At 42.2% G+C, this 19,512-nt stretch overlaps 1 protein-coding gene across 4 annotated transcripts in view; it reads left to right on the plus strand.

Annotated features, from left to right (window-relative positions):
• The window catches only part of Dtn (transmembrane protein 132C dtn), a 259,469-nt gene that overhangs the window by 235,675 nt on the left and 4,282 nt on the right, over window positions 1-19,512 (plus strand). For 2 of the 4 annotated variants that reach the window (XM_076324339.1, XM_076324340.1), the window contains 4 exons: window positions 8,346-8,489; window positions 13,127-13,972; window positions 15,752-16,190; window positions 18,519-18,940. In XM_076324339.1, coding sequence (XP_076180454.1) covers window positions 8,346-8,489; window positions 13,127-13,972; window positions 15,752-16,190; window positions 18,519-18,940 — 1,851 coding nt within the window. The remainder of the gene's footprint in view (window positions 1-8,345; window positions 8,490-13,126; window positions 13,973-15,751; window positions 16,191-18,518; window positions 18,941-19,512) is intronic. The other 2 variants (XM_076324341.1, XM_076324342.1) reach the window with 2 other exon arrangements.

Here is a 19,512-nt window from a genome sequence, read left to right on the forward strand (position 1 = left end):
ACGTTTCGTCGTGTATCTGCATAAGTCGGTGGTGTATAGTAAAATTAGTATACATGGTTGAATTCAGAATAAAACAAGTAATATTTTTAGTTATTATCAAAATGTAGAAATTCTTTGAAATAACGTAAAAAAAAATTTTCTTTTTAAGAAAAAAAACTTGTTTTAAAATTTTCTTAATGTAAATTTATAGCGCTCATTGTACCATTAAACTTTTACCTAAAACATTTTTTTGTATTTCATGTATTTTAAAAGATATACGCGAAAAAGTGGAAACGCCGATTTGACTTCGAGGGTTGTTTTCACACCCTTAAAGGGCGATTGGGCACGAATGAAGCATACCGTTATTCTTGTCTTGGATCACTCTATAAACCTACAAAGTTTCATTCAAATCCGGGAGTGACGGTTCGCGGTGTTCCCTTGTCAGTATCGAAACTCGTTAATTGTGTCTCAATTCGTCGTATCTATGGTTCACAATGACGAGTAAAATGATAAATGGTAGCCAAAAGAAACTGTATGCAACTAAAGATAAAAGAAAATGAAAGTTGGTATTGAAACTCTACCGAAAATAAAAAAGAAAAATATTGAAACCGTACCGAAAACAAAAAAGAAAATTTTCTCATATAAAGAAGCAAAGTGTAACGCCCCGCCGATATATTTATTTTTCGAAAAGTCATTTCGTTTTTCAAAATGGAGAATGTATAATTTAATCAAATATTTATACACGCTAAAAAAATCGTGCTTCATTTTCACCAAAAAAAAAAAGAAACGAAATGGCTTTCCGAACAACCTACTAAAATTCTCTATTATCGAATACCCTTAATTTTATTTCAATTTACCCTGTCTGTGTATTACCTACGATGACGAGTAAAATAATAAACGATGCGCGAAAGAAACCGTGCACGACGACGCGACGTAAAAACGAAATCGAAACTGACGTTGCAGCTCCATTGAGAAGGAATAAAAAAAAGAGACGTGTAAAAAATGTAACTGTTATCGAGGACCGAAGGATCGTCCGAGTGACATCAACGACGCGTTCAAAAAATAAAATTGATCGATCTGGTCTCTTTGGAAATAAAAGAGGGTGAACGTTACATCGCGACTCGCCCTGTACGTATAACACACGGATGCCGATAATAGAGTGCACGGGGATTCCTTCGTATTACAAAAAGGGACAGCCCCGTTAAGTTAACGCTCCCGAGTGCAACCGGGGTTGCGATTTTCGTTTCGTCCCGGAGATAAAGTTCCATCGTCCCTGTAGTTTTTATCGTCGGTCTGCCAGTGATACGACCCTCGAGAAAATTTATTCGACGCTCGACTACTTTGACCGGGATTTTGCCAAGCTTAGAGCTAGCAGGGTTAATTGATTCCGTTCTTAGTTTCTCCGGTTTCCACCCACCATCGATCCTTCCGCTCGTTAAACGACGCGAAATTGAGGCGTTCGCTCGGACCCGTGGAATACTTTGCATCGCGACGAAAAGGATCTTGGATAATTATTTAGAAGTTTGGCCTACACAGCGATTTCGTTTATTCTTGAGTATGTTTCAAAGGACCAAATTTGGAAGAACTTTTCCCTTTGTACGTACAAGCGGAGTGTCTTAGTTTCCGAGATATCCGCAAAATTTGATCGGTATTGCTACGTTGAATTGTGACTATGATAAGTTGTTCAACGCGTTACTTTCAACGAACGACAAAGCTTGTTGAACAACTTGTATGCAGGTTTACAGCAGACTTGGATTATCTGTTCTGCGAATATCTCGAAAACTGAAACATTCCGCGTATATACTTAAAGAGAAGAAGTTCTTCCGAATCTACTCTTCTGCGACATATCCAAGAGTGATCGAAATTGGTAAGTAGGCCAAACTTTCGAATAATTACCGTACCGTCTCGTTGCAACGTCTGGATCGATTAATCGGTTAATTAATTCGCTCGCGTTCACGATCCTTTGAAAGTATCGTCGCGACGAAGTCGTTGGACGCCCGTTTCTTGATCATCCTCGTTCTAATTGCCGGCGCGGACCGCGTAGCGAGGGGTCTCGGGGTAAGGGTGAGGAAGTTTTTAATTAAAAGGGAGACCCGGAATCGTGCTTTCCTCGTAAACCCTCTCGTCCGAGCTTAGCGCCAACATTGACACCGGGCTCTCCCGGTAACCTAACCGAGAGGAGTCTCGGAGCGTTTAATCAACGGGAAGAAAATATTTCGGCGTCCGGTGCGCCTAAATATTCAGCCAGCCAGTACCACGAGGATAAGAAAACCGGCCGGGGAATTCCACTTGGGGCCCCTGGAGCCCTTTGACGCGCGCAGCCAGCCCACCCTCGCCGATAATGCATAGCTAAATCTCGGCGAGACGGAGAACCGAACTCGCTAAGTGGATCAGAGATTTCCCCGATAAACTTCGCCGGTTCGAAGCCGACGAACTCGACCCCGTAGAGGCGCCGTGGCCGCGGAGTAGTTCGCGGAGTTCCGTGGAACTTCGACTCTCCATGACCGAACAGCTGCCTCGGGTTCGATGTTTGTCTCAACCGGGGCTCGAGGATCGCACGTGCGGTCCAGCGATACGAGAAACCGGGTAGTAACGTTTCGAACGAACGAGGCTCGAAGACACGTGGAGGTGTCGATGTTGGTGGAGAAAGAGATTCGTTTCCTCGGTCGCTGATCGATTTCGATTTCGTTAGTGGGAGAGAAGGTGGACGTTCTTCCGAAATTATACAGTGGGCAATTGACACGAAATTTGGGAAAGAGGGGAAGTGGAATAAATGTTAAATGTACAATTTTAATTTTGTATGTTCTTTCGAAAAGTTCGAGTGGTAAATTGGCAACAAATTTGAGGAAAGAGAGGGAGTAGATTCTAAATATACAATTTTCAGTTTGAATGTTCTTCTCAAAAGTACCAGTGGGCAATTGACACGAAATTTGAGGAAAGAGAGGAAGTGGAATAAATGTTAAATGTACAATTTTAATTTTGTATGTTCTTTCGAAAAGTCCCAGTGGGCAATCACTACCAAATTTGGAGTAAAGAGGGGTATTAAATTTTAAATATACAATTTTCACTTTGAATGTTCTTTTGAAAAGCCCCAGTAGTCAATCGCCATCAAATTTGGAAGAAAGAGAGGGAGTAAAATCTAAATATACAATTTTAACTTTGAATGTTCTTCTTAAAAGCCCCAGTGGTCAATTGGCACGAAATTTGGGGTATGGAAGAGAAGGAGAAATAAATGTAAAATTTTTATTTCAAAAGCCCGAGTGACCAATCGGCGCAAAAATTTAGAAGAAAGAGGAGAAGCAAGTTTTAAATATATTAAATTTTCGTTTTGGAAACCCCACTGGCCAATCGGTACAAAATTTGAGAAAGGGGAGGAAGAGTGAGTCCTAAATATAAAATTCTAACTTTGAATATTTAAGATAATAGTTTCCGAAATAATAATAGAATTCCGTACAGTATATGGTATTCAGTTTATACGTACGTTACGCAGGCAACACCAGTGCAACTGACATTCTCTGCATCAGTTTCGTCGTCAGTTGTTCGGCAGCTGACTGCACAGTAATAATACAGGCTTTCGTATCTATAGGGTGATCGCGTAATTTTTTTTGTCACGAGAGAAAAACTAATTCAACACATTTCGTAAAAATTGGTATTGATTACAAGATGTTTCGGCGATCGAAAATTATTTACAATGACGTAATGCGGAGATTTTTTAAGTAGAATATCCTGAAGAAACTATGGTTCAATATATAGGCTATAGGCTATTCGATACTCAACAACAAACAATGGCTGCGACTTCTACAATGAAGATAATCGCATTAATAATGTCCACATAGACAAAAGTCAATTTATTGCAGGGAAAAATTTTTATTATTATCTCGAAAACTGTTAAATACACGAAGCTAAAATTTTGTAATTAAAATCTACCCTTTCTACTTCTTCCTTTCTCAAATCTGACGCAGGTCAGTCATTAGGACTTTTCTAGAAGGATGGTATGTAGATCACTCTTTTCGATTCTGGGAAAAATTTCAGAAAGATGAAAATTGTAGTTTCAAAGTAATCGAGCACATGGACGAGACACAAAGTTGAAAGCTGCTTTTTAACCTGGAAGATACCGCGCAAAATGAAACAAAGTCGAACAAAAGAGCCAGAGGAAAATAAACAAAGCTGTGATGGATGAAAGATTCACACTGTGGTGCTCCATACGACTTTTATGGTAGACGATTTAATCGTAATTAACCTTAATGCGTTCTTACGCTCAATTGTGTTCTCGGGGTATTCGGATAAAGAATGTCCCGAATGCAAGGAACTCGTGTGTTGTTAAGTTTATAATAAGTAAGGAAACTTTATAATAGAAGTGGAGCATCCGGTTCGGTGTATTGCGATATCTTTTATCGTAGAAAGAGGCTGCATTAATAGCCATAAAAATTGCACTGGTTCGTAAAAATACAGTTTCTGGAACATCTGGATACGTTGTGAACGTAGTAATTCCATTCCACAAAAGGGAGTATATCAGAGTTTAATATCGAAGAAATGACTTTAATAGCGTTTCCGCTTGACGTAGAAGAAAAAGAAGGTATTGCCTGTGCAGAAGTCGACGATAAAGAAAAATCGAGGGTGAATTCCATGCATTATACGAGGTGTCTCTGCAATCGTGCGTGGTACAACCAGACATGGACTGATCCCTCGTGAAAAAGACTCGTCAAAGCTTTACACTTTTATTTTTGATGAAACTTTGAAAATTCGTTGCCAAGTATAAATTTCGAGTCGAACAGCCTTTGTTTCTACTCGTACTTGTATTTATAAACACGTGCAATCTACTTTTTCTTGTTGCTATTATTTGTCGATCCGTATCGGTAGTCCCTTTTGTTTCGTATTCGATTGGGACAATTTCACAAACAGGGATAATTTGACATTTTAAAATTAATCTCGTTAACGAAACAACGTATACGAAACGTCGATCGTTGCATACGTAATTGTCCTTTTCGAGGTGAATTGTTTATGCAATCCTTGTAACGCGTGAGAGGTGTGTTTTTTTAATTTATCATACCTTTGACAACTCCACTGTACGTGTATTTTATTTCAGATTTAAGAGAGACACTTTCGTGAAGATTTCCCTCTGTTCTTGCAATTACGCGTCCCTCGAGACGACGACGACTACGACGACGATTCGTAAAACGTTCTGTGCGAGGAATTCGCGGCAGATGTGTTGCCATTGCATCCTCAAACGTCCTTTAAACAAAGGACTACGTATTCTCGAGTAGTTCGAATTAAAAGGGGGCTAGTGATAGAGATCGACGGTGAGCACGTAGCAGCACTGACATTAATTATATAAATATAAACACGAGCTGAAAGAGGGGTGCGTCGGTACTTGCAGTTGAAGTACGCGTACATACAGTGACTCACGAAAGTATTCGTACGTTCTATTATGAGGGAATTCCCCTAATCCGTAAGTCTGATTTTAATGAAAGTTTTTGCGCGTGTAAAGCACATTGGATCGCTCGTGACATCATTTTTTTGTCGACGAAAAATGTTCTCGAGATTCCTCTGTATCTATTCAATTTGTTGCGAGGAATCGAATGTTTGTAACTGACAAAAGTTAATTTTACGTTGGAAGGATTGATCGTAGGATCAATGTCCTTCGAGTTTTGGACTCTATGTTGAATAGACATTTTTTATTTTTTTTTATGAGTACTATTATCCCTTTAAATCTTGAACTTTGTGTTGATTAAACATTGTTTATTCTTCTCGATGAGTACTATGAGTCCTTAAAGTCTTAAACTCTATATTGATTAGACATTTTTTACTCTTCTTGATAAGTAATATTATCCCTTTAAATCTTGGGTTCCATGTTGAATAAAAATGTTGTATTCTTCTCGATGAATACTACCATCCCTTAAAATCTTGGACACTGTGATTTTTATTCCTCCTGACGAACACTATAAACTCTCAAAATCTTAAACCCTCTTTTCTCACCACTCTATACAATGCCACGATCCAGCTATGTCACCGAATGAACAACCTCGACAAAATTCGCTCTCTCTCTCTCTCTCGCGAAATCTCGTGACGTGGTTCGAGGTTAACGGAGGAGAGAGTGGCCGATTTTTCGTTTTCTTTTTTGTCTGCCCCCGCGATAGAAGAAAAAAAGAATCGGAACGATTGCGCCATCCATTGAAATAACTGGGCCTCGATGGGGCGGCGGAATGCACAGCGCAAGAAAAGAGGTATTCATAGCTACGGTCGCTGTTGATCTTCGAGTCCTAGATCTCTCCTCCGCCGCGAGATCGCCAAAACCAGTCCGCTCGCGTCTATAGAGAAGAGTGCACCGCACACAACTCATCCACCTTGATTATTTTCGTCGTCGTTGGAGCGACCTAAATCTTCGTTTCCATCTCGAATGGCCGAGTTGGGGCGATGCCTGTGAGGTATCTTCGAACTTTTCGAAATCGGATAGGGGGTTACGCGAACTCGCCGCCCCCTTAGGCAGGATCCTCGATCCGCGGATGAAATCTTTGCGAAAAATCTCTCCGATGGGATACTTCGTCCTCGATGTACGCCGCTGGATTTATACTCTATAACATTGGTTATATTACACACGGGACGAGACAGAGGTAGAAAGAACGTACCAATCGCTACCCTTGGTCCCCACTTTTCACATCGAGGAACACGCGACCAACGTAACGAGAAAAATAAACGGAATCGCGTGTGCAAGGAATGGGGTAGTGTATATTGCATTAACACTGGATATAAAGTGTAACAAGCGCGACATTAGATACAAAGTGTAACCATTCCTCGGTTCCATTGTTCGATTACTCGACCATTTAATTGTAGAACAAAAAGTTCATTTGCTGCAATAGCGATACAGTTCGAAAGATACAACTTTATAATTGTAAATCGTAAATCACAACCTTTCGAATTGTATCACTGTTGCAGTAACTGAATAGCGTTCGAAAACATTAACGAATTGTCATTCTCCTGTTCACCTATCTATTCAAAATTCAACTAGACGGATATTCGTGAGATTTGTTATTTAATGTACGTTAAATAAGATAGGTACTGTACCTTAAAAAAGTACACATTATGCCAAAGTATATATTTATACTGTCAATCGTCCCGAGGAAAGAATCCCACCGTCCCTATTACATCGAGTAATCGAGAGTCTATCGTATATTGTTTGTTAATTAATCGTGGTTATTCGATCGATCCACTCGCAGCTGTCTCTGGGGAAACTAAGCTACCGTTACTCAAGCTATTAAATCAGGCTACTGAAACTCTTCTTGCCCCTGTGACGTCCCGCGCGTCGACTTACCAACTCCCCGTAGTGCAACTGGCCAACTGCAACCGCTACTGACAACGTAAAGGAGTAACCGTCGCGTCAGAAGCAATGCAAGTGGACGACCACTCCTACTCCTCGTGTCGGTTCGCCTGTTACGAGCAACGTGTAGATCTCGCACGGCTACGGTTACGGTCCGAAATCACGTAGGGAATATTCGATGCGGATAGGAGGAAAAATTCTGGGTACAGCCCACTCGAACCGGGCACTAGACGCGGCTCCTTTTTCGCTGCGTTAAGAACGCGAGTTCGGACGCTCGTCGTCGTCGTCGAGCCGTGAGAGCCCCGAGGGTTGGTTGTATAGGTGTGGCCGTCGCGACACGTACACAGGGTGACGGTGCGGGGTATGGGTGGATGGATAGAGAGCGGCTCTCGGGGTCAGAGATTTAAATTCCCTCGCTGCAATATCCGAGTCGTTTGATGTTCCTTCCAAAGGGCAGACTGTACGGAAGCCAACTTGGAAATGGCTTCGTGCACCGGACTCGCGCTCGTCCCTCGTCCTGCCGCCTGGTCCCCTTTTCCACCCGGTCTGTTCGTTGCAAGGTGCACGTACACACACGTACCTACACACAGACATACATACGCAAACTGTACGAGGTGAGCGCGCGCGTGGAATAACTTCTATACCTCGTACGCGTGCACCTTAGCAATCTATATCCGTGTGTGTACGTACGTGTACGTATGTTTGCACGTGTGTACACGCGATGCTATGAAACAGCCGACCGATTCCAGCAGGCCTGGCGGAGACCCTTTAAAAGCCTTTCCTCGAGCTTCGAGTCCGCGGCCATTCGCGAAACTTTTCCGACAGCGTGTGCCCCTCGGGAGCAAACAAAGCCAGCCGCGGGTATTCCCGCCGAAACGATCGCGCCTCTAAATCGAGCCAACGAAGAGGGGGTGGGGGTGGGGAATAGGTAGAGATGGAGGCGACTTTTCCTAAATGGAGTTTCGGAGCGTTTTAACGAGCCCCGCGACGACCGCGTCGCAACAAAGGCGACGCTTTAATCGTGCACGTTTGTTGCTGTTCGTCGTCGCAGAACTGGGAGGTGATGAACACCGCGGTGCTGACGGGCCGGCAAGTGTCCCAGGGGATGAAGGTCTTCATCGTGAGCCAGGCGGGGACCGTAGCCGACGTCACGCTGCAATCCTCCTGTCACTCCGAGGACGAGAGCGTGCTTAAGGTATGTACATAGGCTTCCGTCGTGGAAACTTTTCGACGCGTTCGCGATACGGTAGGAGACTCGTCGAACTTAAACCAGGTACACGTGAACGTTACGTTCTTATACGCTCACGGAGAGTTTACACGCGCTCGTAGCGTTGGAGCCACATTCAACGTTCGATGTACAATGGCCGATCGAATTATTACCAACACTTTGAATGGTACCGTTTGTTGGAAGTTTGAACGAGAATGGAATTGAGAATTTTGTTGAAAGGATACTTTGGCTTTTAGAAATTGTATCGGTATGCTCGTAACAATATCTTACGACTATTTTCAAGCTTTTATGATTTAAAAAGATACATGTAGTATGGTGAGTGATCAAATGATTACGAACACTGAAAGTAACGTTTGTGGAAGTTTGAACGAGAATGGAATTGAGAATTTTGTTGAAAGGATACTTTGGCTTTTAAAAATTGTATCGGTATGCTCGTAACAATATCTTACGACTATTTTAAACCTTTCAGAATTTAAAAATAAATATATACATAGTACTATGGTTCGAGATAAGACGAAGATATGGAATAACGATATTCCATTGAAGACTTCGTTTTCGAGAGAAATGCATTTTATAGCATTACAGTCTGACACTGAAGAGCATTATGAGCACGAGTATACAACAAAATATTAAAAAATTTGGGCAATACGTAGAGCTTGAAAACGAAGCTAATCTGTGAAAAGAAACATTTTAAGATCATTGTCTAATAAAACTAGCACTGCAGTCGTTAGATTTTCAAATGCATTCTTCTCGAGAACGAAGTCCTTGTTGCATTTTCGTTATTCTTCGTTTTCGTTTTATTTCGAGTCCGTAGACTCATCCTGACCCCATTATGTACCATTAATTTTGGCACACGGTGCACAGTTTCGCGATTATTTGAAAATGGCTAATTTTGGATTTGCACTGTGCTTTGTGTATTCGATTCGATTATAACTTGAAAACTATCCCGTTTTCATTTTTTTTTCATTCTTTTTCGACCGTTGTAGCTTCGCAATATACAAGAGGAATATAATCCCTTCGTTACTCGCTAACAGAGAACTCGGAATAACCGTGACGGTACACGAAACGATAAAAGTCCTTTCGAATCGCGTTAACTAGCGCTCTTTCCATAGAAAATCTGTTTTCCTCTCGGAAAAAAATGCCAGTGTACTGCTAGGAACTCTCAAGAAACAAAAAACTGTACTTGTCATTTTTAAAAGACGTTTAGTACCCCTTGGGTGACATTCCACGACTGAGACACGTTGTGGAAGTTATTTTGCCAATTGAACGAACACTTAGTTTTGATATTTGAATATTTGTAATTCACTTCTTGCTGAAGTTTCAAGGCAGTATCTTTGATGATAGTTTTCCTTACATTGTTTTTGTAGAAGCAATCGAAATAATTTCAAAAAGGAAACGTTTAAAGTTAAATTTACAAATGTAAATTCAATTGTAAAATTTACAATGCATATACACAGTATTCTTCGGATAACTGAAACGATTTTTCCCCGGATAACTGAAACTGAAACTTGAACTCGTGCAATCGACGATCCCACACGAGAATATAAAGCTGGGTTTATACTATATAACAAAACATTGTTTTATAATATAACAAATATTTCGGTAACTTTGTTGTATTTCACGTTATAACAAGTTCGTAAGAACAACTTTGCAAGAATCACCTGTACACGAAAGATAGCAAGCGCTTTAAAACCGTGTTATGTTCTCTAACTTTCTTCGAGCTTTACCGTTACTCGATAGATACCATATAATTTATCACATAACGCGAAAACTGTTATTCAACACGATGCTCGAAAATTTTTTCCACTTCCTTAAAAAATGTTACATCCATTTAAAGTTAAATTCTCTCAGTAAAATAAAATCGTTGTTCTTTGGAGAGTCGCCATTTTGTTATTTTTCAAAATAAATGAAACATCATACGTTATAATTTAAATATCTCTGTAAGGAGTAACGTGTACAAATTTCAAGTCAATTGGATAAATACTTTCTGAGATCAAAAACAATTTCTTTATATTACTTGATAATTATAATACTTCAGAAAACAGATTTAAAATTCATTTCTTTTTACAAGTCGCCTAAGTCCCTTAACACGATGTACATTTTTCTTGTTTCTTCTTTAAAAATCTCTACAACTTTCCTACAAAACGCGTTACGTTGTATAATGTAAACGTAGCTTAATACACGCGGATCGAACTTGGTCGAGTAATAAAAATTCAAATTTGTGTATTTACTGGTTGTACTTTTATAGATGGATTATTTGGAGTACCTTTAATTATATGTTAATGAATGTTTTCCAGAAACGATGAGTGTACGAGAATACGAGGAGAAATATAAAAATTTTAATTTTCATTAAAGGATGATTCATCTCGAACACGTAGAGCGGACGTAATCCGAGACTCGCTAGCTGTTGCTCTGTCTCACTCGCTCTCGTTGTACACCGTTCACTCTCTTCGTATGTGGGTGACTCGATCTCGGTTCGAAATGAAAGGGGCTCGATTCCTGGAGCGAAAACTCGACCTTTAGTTCACGACACTCGGGGCAGGCTTTCGTTTCAGTTTTCCGGAGATTACTAAATAAAGCTGTATAAAAAATGGCTCGGATAGAAATTGAATGGTTTTGGAAAAGGATCTACTGTAAAAATTGAATGGATTCGCGATCCACTGTAATTAATTTTCCTGTACAAGAACACGTAGAGATCGTACGTGAGTTTTCTTAAATAAAATTCTACAATTTTTGCAACACCAATTGTACGCAATTCGTTATCTCCTACGGAAAAGTATTAACCAATTCGTGTCGAGAAATTGTTACAACGAAAGATAATCGAATTTGAACATTTCGAAGTGATAGCAACATAGATTCCTACTGTCCCGAAATAACAGAAAGTAATTGTTGACTTTGACGAGGATTTCCGGGCGGTATAAATAAACACAACTGTTTCCTATGTCATCACACTTTGTCCGAAAGCTGAGCTAAGTTTGGTACACGTTCACAAATAGATTAGTAATATTTTATAGGAAATAACGAGCTGCACTCGTCGATACGTGAAACATTACACGATTCTGAGAGAAAAAGAAAATACACCTCGCCTTTGTACGAGTTCTACGCGGCCCTTGTGCAGAGAAACTAATCCCTCGAGATTATGTAATTTTTGTATAAAGAAATTAAATGGTTTCGTTTAATTATAAATAAATGTAGAATAAGTGAAATTGTACGCGTAATTAAATTTTCAAGATAAATGTATCTAGAGTGAAAGAACTTTCGGAGAATATTCGTAGGAAACTTTAAACGAGCTTGGTCTAGAAATATTACAAAAATTAATTAAGACAGAATGCCCCTATTAGTTCGAGCCATCGTTTTACACAAAGCGGGTACTTTGACGAAAAGAAAATTTAAATTTGTAACATCTTGGTAAAATCCTTCTCGCAAACACGATTTCAATTTCCATTATGACGTAAAGTATTAAAGAGTGTTAATTTCATTTTGTAATTTATAATGCATCGTCTCGTAATGTCGATACGATAAAATTTAATATTTCCAAATTTTCATATTACGTTCGTTCTCTTATGTCCACCAATTATTCGTACACGTGACGTACCTAAGGGTCATAAGGTTTTTTCGGTAGGTAACTGCACGTAGAAATAAGTGATTCGAGAAGCGTACAAACGCGTGGGATTTTGGATTTGAACGTTCTCACGAGGCTTCCGGGTATGAGCAATGTAGCTGGGAGCTGGAAAGATGACTCCTGGATTAAGGGGAATGTACTGCCTTGTGTAAGGCGAACGTGGACAACGTCGAGCAATTTTTGCTTATAAGGGAAGGGTTCAACTTGTACCCCTCTGATTTTAATGTGTTTTCTCAAACCGGTACAGTGTAGGCCTCTGTTGAGATGTGCAGGACGTTGAATGTAGATGCACGATAATTTTAGAGATATAAATATTGGGTTGCTCGGAAAGTCATGTCGTTCTCCAAAATGGAAAATATCTAATTTAATAAAATGTTTATACGCTCTAAAAAAATCGTGTTTCGTTTTCACCAAAAAAAAAAACGAAATGACTTTTCGAATAACCCAATAATTGAAGTTTGATATATATTATATATTTGGTTATACGATATGCATATTATCTTTATCGTATCAGAGTAAAAAATCCATAGGAATCCATGTTAAAAATAAAAAATAAGATACTCTTGTACAATATTAAATAACAGTATCTGGAGAACCATAGCCAAAAGAATACTTTTGCTTTCTTTTTTCTTTGTATAGTTACAATTATCGAGTATCTATTGATAAAAAAAAAAGTCAAACTAACATTTGGAGGTATCCAATTCTTTTGTAACGTACATTCTGAACTACGTCACTTTTGTGGTAAATTTAATTTCGAAACTGTATCAACAACGTTTCCAAAGCACCCTGCACGTAATAGAGACTTGTAAACCTTTCAATTACATTAGAATAGGAACAACGGGTCCCATGATCGCTAGGGCCGGCACTGCCCGGACAAATCGCTTTCCCCCCCGCTGACACACCCAAAAGCCTCGACAACCGTGATACCAGGTTTCGCTCACCGACGGTAAGCCTCGTCTGACGAGATTGGTCCACGTTGCAGGTGTCTTCCTCGTGCAGCAGCGTGTACGTTGATGGTACAGAGATCCGTGGCTCCAGCAACGCATCGGTCCTGGTCAAGTACGGTACCTACACAGGTCTGGCCAAGTTTACGGTCTGGATGCCGGAATTTCCGTTAGAGGTCACCGTCGGGGACACCAGGTTGAATCAGATCAAGGGCTGGAAGGTACCTGAGGAGCACGCTGTAGGCGCCAAGAGCAAACGCAGCCTGAACACCACCGGTTCTCGAACGAACGAATCCACAACGAAAACGAAAAAGAGGAGCGCGGCCGAATTGGAAGATTCGGTGGACGACACCTCGATAGACGTCGAGGACGCGGATGTGATCCTCGAAGAGGACGAACAGGAGGAGAGATTCCGTGGGAACGATCACGGTTGGGATGCGATCAATTCCATCGAGAGGGGACCCTCGACGAACTGTAGACTCCGATTCCAGCAAAGCCCGGTCGAGGTGCACGCTAGATTCCTAGCCACCGATCACGACTCTGGAAGGGTCTCCTATTTCGTGAACCGTCGAACCTGGCTACGCGTCACCGATCTGGTGATGGGTATGCTCCGTGTCTCTGACCCGAGAATAGCGAACCTGTTGCAAGGAAGGATCGTACAAGGTCGTGGAGTGGGGAGAACCGAAGTGCAGGTCCTCTCGCCGATAACCGGTAGGGTGATCGGTGCGAAGGAGGTGCGCGTTGGGAACGATCGTGTGGCTGTCAACAGGCTTTCAGTGAGGGTCGTATCCGGTCTCCAACTCATCATCAGTCCGGACACCGCCATAGAGAACGGTTACGTCGCGGAAACCTCGGTCACCAGGAGATTGACCGCCAAGTATCAGGTGAGTTGCACAACTGCTTTGCAACTCGGCGTTCGGTAACGCAGCTTGCGCGTCACTAGCAACGTCACGGGGACGGGCTACGAATCACGACCGGTATACTCGGTGAAAGAATCGCGACGAGGTCGTAGAAACAGCACAGGGGGGGGGGGGGTGAAGAAACGGTAGCACGCTCGAGTGTCGAGGAATCGAGCGAATTTGTTCCTCGGGTACACCGAGGCTACTTACCGGATCTGGGTTAGGGTCACTTGAAATTTTTTTCTCTCGAGAAACTTGACACGACGTTGTAGGGAGTCTTTGTCTTTGGTTAAATTATACGAGGAATGTTCTCTTTTCGCGGAAACGAACCCTCCGTTGAAGAATTTTTCGTTATCGAGACACATGGTGCTTTTTGCGATGCCTCGGTAAATTAAAGAGAAAGAATAAGTTCGGGAGTTTGAAGTGTCTCGGGAAAGTTTCAAATAGAGTTTCCTTTTTTACGAGGTTTCTTTGTTTTACCGTGATCAAATTATGTTTCGAGCGTTTACCCCGAATCGTCGAAAGTGTAGGAAATAATTTAAATGGTACGTTTCTGACTCGACACGGTGCACGTATTTTTGATTAAACGCGTCATTAACCCGGGCACGAGGTTCGCTGAGGTTGACTCCTGGAGTCGTTAGAGACTCCTCTTGAAATTAAATTCAGCCGATTTAAATCGGACGAATTTGTATTTGTGGAAGAAGATTGATATCATCTAAAATTTAATTATTTCTATATTTTCCTTGCCGGTATACAATAGCAGAGGTAAAAGGAGTAGAAGAATAGAAAGTTTTTCCGATAAACGTAACAAAAACGATCAAATTGATTCGAAACTTATTTTTACCTTTATCGAGTCATAACTTTCGTTTTCTTTCTTTTGTATTTCCTATTGAAAATTTCCTATCTTGATATTTATATTAGTTTATTACATATTCCCTCTCGTTATTGACCATCTTTTCCCATTTATTTAGTAATTTGTCGATTTCCTGTATGTAAACAAATTTTCCACGTACTGCTGCACTTGTTAATCGTTTGTAAACTGCTTTCCATTTAATGTCCAATAAATGTTCAGCTTCATCTCTGAGAGTTGTATCTCCCGAATGAAATTTTACGAACTAATTTCGCATTCCCTTATCACATTATTATTGTCTACGTTCGGATAAAAAATCATCCAAAATACGACACCTAAGGTTTCTAAAAGATTAAGCTATCTACGATAAAAATTATTTATGACTCGACCCAATATATTACAACACTTTTCTTCTGTATTTTAACGTTTTATATAATATAACAATTTCACAATAAAGTAGCTACAATAACATTCAGCAACAGAAACTGATCGTTAAAATAAGTCTTGTATAGAGTATCTCAGAAGAAAACCGAATTGTTTTTTATATTACGTTTTGTAGATTGTTTTAAATCTGGTTCACCCTGTACAATCTAACAATGGGACCAGTCAAGATCTAGGGTTAATCGTGGACTCCATTTTGAATCCTACGACCATAGCCACTTGAAAGAAGTGTGCACTTTTAACGTTTAAACTCCATTTCAACACGAATACTTCATTCAAACATACTGGTGAAGTTATCCACTTACCTTCTGGGTCACCCTAACAATCTAAAACTGGAACCAGTCGAAATCTCAGAAGTCCTAGGTTTAATCGTAGGCTCCATTTTGTATCCTACAACTGTAGCCTCTCGAAAGAAGTCTGCACTCGTAACGTTTGAACTCCATTTTAACACGAATATTTTTATCGGTACACAGGAAGGCCTTCTGGACATAGACGTCGAGTTCTCGGACGGAACGAGAACACCACTGAGAGAGATCGCCGTCACCGATTACCACTTGTTGGTGGAGAGCTTGGACCCAGAGGTGGTAGCCTTCGCGCCGATGGTAGCATCCCATCATCCCCGTGTGATCGCGGTTGGCGAGGGCCGTGGCGATTTGTTACGAGTGAATCTTCAGCTGGCAGATGCCTGTCGTCTGGGCGGCAAGAGGTCCGGTAAAGGTTCTCAAAGGGCCACTGCGTCAGCACTGGCCAGTGCATCGGCCAACGTCGAGGTGGACTTTGCCTCGAGCGAGCTCCCGAATCGTCCCGAATTCGTGCAGAACGACGGAGGCGGAACGGTAGGCTCTCATCACCACAGGGAAAGGAAAACCAGCAGAGGAGAAATGGCGCCGGATATGCGCGACATTCTCATCGGTAAATAGAACCCTGTTTCCGTTTGCCTCTCGCTCTGCTTTCGTTTTCGAGAACGCCACTGTGTACGCTTATCCCCGGGTCCTTACCCCCGATAGAATTGCGTCCAACTTCAGCGGTAAAATTGACCCAAGAGTAGCGACGAGATCAAGTCCAATATGTACTCGCGAATCCGAGTCAATTCCAACACTCGCAGCTCGCTTCGGGGGTTCGAACGCCACTCGTGAGAAATAATTTTGCATCCGTTGCGCTTGCATAAGTGTAGAAGTCCGCGTTAACTGTTCTCGAACCCCGGATTCGAGAGTGAATCGGTTCTGGGAATCTCCAAGATTCGAAGATGCCTTTGCAAGTTGCTCGATGCTCCGCGGAACCTTCCGCCAGTTGCACACGCGCGTAATAATCGTTTGTTTCGAGAACTGCTGCGGCACACGTAAACTTTCCGACGTACTCGTTAAAAGTTCCGTTTTCACCGGGACGGAGTCGGAACCTACTTGGGAGCACTGCTTTTTCTTCGAAGTACTTACAGAGTGTTCGAACTTACGGCAGTGCTCGCAAAAGTTGCACCGTCTTCGAACTGTCAATATTTTTAATCTAGCTCCTAGCCCTTGAAAAGAATACAACGATTTTGAGTCGATTAAGAAATCAACAATACTTTTATTAATTACTTCTAGGATTTCGAAGTCGCATATCAAAATTAATGAAAGTCTAAAGGAACTAGGTCTGGTGAATAAACCAGGTAAAAAACTTTCCAAATCAATGATTCTTAGTCTCAGAAGAATACAGTGTCTAATATACTATTACTAGATCATTGTACTTACCACTGTTTTTTAAGAGTATGTCGGTTATAAGATTGAGTTCTACCGTTTTAAAATTAGCCGTACGCGTAGACTTTAATAACGTAACGTAGCAAGGGAAAAGAGATTCGGTTTAAACAAGTACTGCGATTAAATTAATTCAGGGACCGTGGATTAATTTGTACACCTAGTGCAACATTTACGCATTTGAGCTTTGATGTGATTCGTCCAGGGTGAACGTGAAAGACGAAAGCTGTGGTACTTAAACCGGCTTGAAGATCAGATTCTTTCCGGTAGTTCTTCAAAATGTCGGCGAGTAAAGTAACGAATGTCGGGATTCGGTAAAAATGAACATCGTCGACGTTCTGGGCATTCGCTTTGATTAGCGCGCGGACGAAAACAATCTTGAAACTTTTTCACTGTTGGATGCATCGTGCACGTACGAAGTGCAGAGTCGAAATTCGTCTTCGTTTTCGCGCTGAACGTAAAAACGAGCTGCAACGGAGAAAAATTTCGTTCGGAACTAATCTCGAAAGGCGATTAAACCTCCAAAGAGTTTCGAGTGGCCAATTTTGGTCGTTAGCGACTCACTCGACAGCGCGTAACGGCTCTTAGTTACTGGACCGCTTATCCCGCAATTGTTTGGTCGTCCCCGATGAAACTAACGGTCCGAGGATTAACAAGGAATTAACATGGATTGCTTCGGTAATGACCAAATATTTTGACCGTGCCTTGAACAGTGCCTCCCGGTACACCGGCTGTTCCGTTACACTGGATCTTGGAGGCGGTGATAACGAGGAGATCGTACGCATTACGAGTCTCACGATTACAACAACGCTCGTATCGACACGGGGTACGAGCGTTTGGCTAGCCGTGTAACGACCTGTCCTACGATTCAGTCGTTTCTTGGCAGCGTGGTACGAACGGTCGCATCGAGCAGATGGTAACGCGTCCTTTACGAGAGTGGGGAATCCTAACGCGTGTGTTTTCTACGGGAGGGTAGAATTTCAACTCGTGTGTCCTCTACAAGAGGGTAGAATCGTAACTGCGGATGCCTTGTGCAATAGGGTAGAATCGTAACGCGTGCGTCCTCTACGAGAAGGTAGAATTTCAACTCGTGTGTCCTCTACAAGAGGATTGAATCGTAAGGCATGTGTTAAACTTAAAGAGGGTAGAATAGTAACATAAAACCCTTTATGAGAGGGTAGAATACACGTCCTCTACAGAAAGGTATGATCGTAACGGGTAGATCCCTTACGAGGTGGGTATAACCGATGACGTTGTCAAAGATCGAAAACGTAAACGGTGAAAACTAATCGGAGGTGCAGGTTGGTCCCAGAGCTCCCCTGATCCTCGACTCGTCGGTGATGAACGTTTCCCTGTGCATGATGGGCCGGGCCTTTCGTCTCGCTTTCCGCCAGCCAGCTGGTCGCGGCAGAGGATTTGCAGCAGCATCGGTAGCCCCCGTGCTCCATTCAATCTCATTGTTTCTCACTCTTCTCCTCTCTGTTTCTGTCTCTTTGTTTTCTTTGCAAAGGGCTACCGCTGAAAGACGAGAACGGGCACGAGCCTTCGGTGCAGGCACGGCATCACCGCACGGCTATAGCTAATGGCATGTCTTCAGGAGGAATGGGCGGCGTCGGGATACGGCATCACGGTGGAGCGCGCATGAGTCCACTCGAGATCGGGATGTACGTCCTCCTGGCGGCCTTCTGTTTCGCCATCGTCGTCTTTGTCGTCTCCTGCGTGGTCTACGCCAGCAAGTTCAAGCCCCAGCCCCCTGACTCGCCGCTGGCAGGATCTGCGCTTCCGGTTCTCTCCGGTGCAGCGAGGGCAAGGGCAGCGGCCAACCAGCTGGCGTCCGGAAGACGACCACCCAGAGAGTCCACCACGAACGCTCACGATTGGGTCTGGCTGGGACGGGCCACACTCGAGAGAGCCGCTTGCGGACCTCAACAGGTAGGAATATCGTTCACCTATAAGATGATTCCCTCGTTAGTAGAATTTAAAGGAGTATCGTCGAAAAACCCCATGATGGTAATCCCATATTTGGGTATAGTGATTCGTTGATGTAGAGGTGTCGCTCTGTGTCAACGGTTGGTTGCGATAAGTACTTTAGAAGTGCCGCCACTTGGTCGTGAAAGATCGTAATAATAGTCTCATATAGTGGTATAGTGGTCCGTTCGTGTAGAGATGTCGCTGTGTGTCAACGGTTGGTCACGACGACAAGTACTTCAGAAGTGGCGTCACTTTGTCGTGAAACACCGTGTCGATAGTCCCATATTTGGATATAGTGATTCGTTGATGTAGAGATGTCGCTGTGTGTCAACAGTTATCATGACAAGTATTTCTGAAGTGCCGCCACTTTGACGTGAAACACCGTGTTGATATTTCTATAGTTAGGTATATTGATCCGTTGATGTAGAGATGTCGCTGTGTACCAACGATTGGTTACGATGCGAGTACTTGAAAAGTGCCATTTCGTCGTGAAACTCCGTGGTGATGATCTTGTATTTAGGTGATTCGTTGAT

Source organism: Ptiloglossa arizonensis, chromosome 12 (genome assembly GCF_051014685.1).
Source record: "Ptiloglossa arizonensis isolate GNS036 chromosome 12, iyPtiAriz1_principal, whole genome shotgun sequence".
Classification (NCBI taxonomy): Eukaryota; Metazoa; Arthropoda; class Insecta; order Hymenoptera; family Colletidae; genus Ptiloglossa; species Ptiloglossa arizonensis.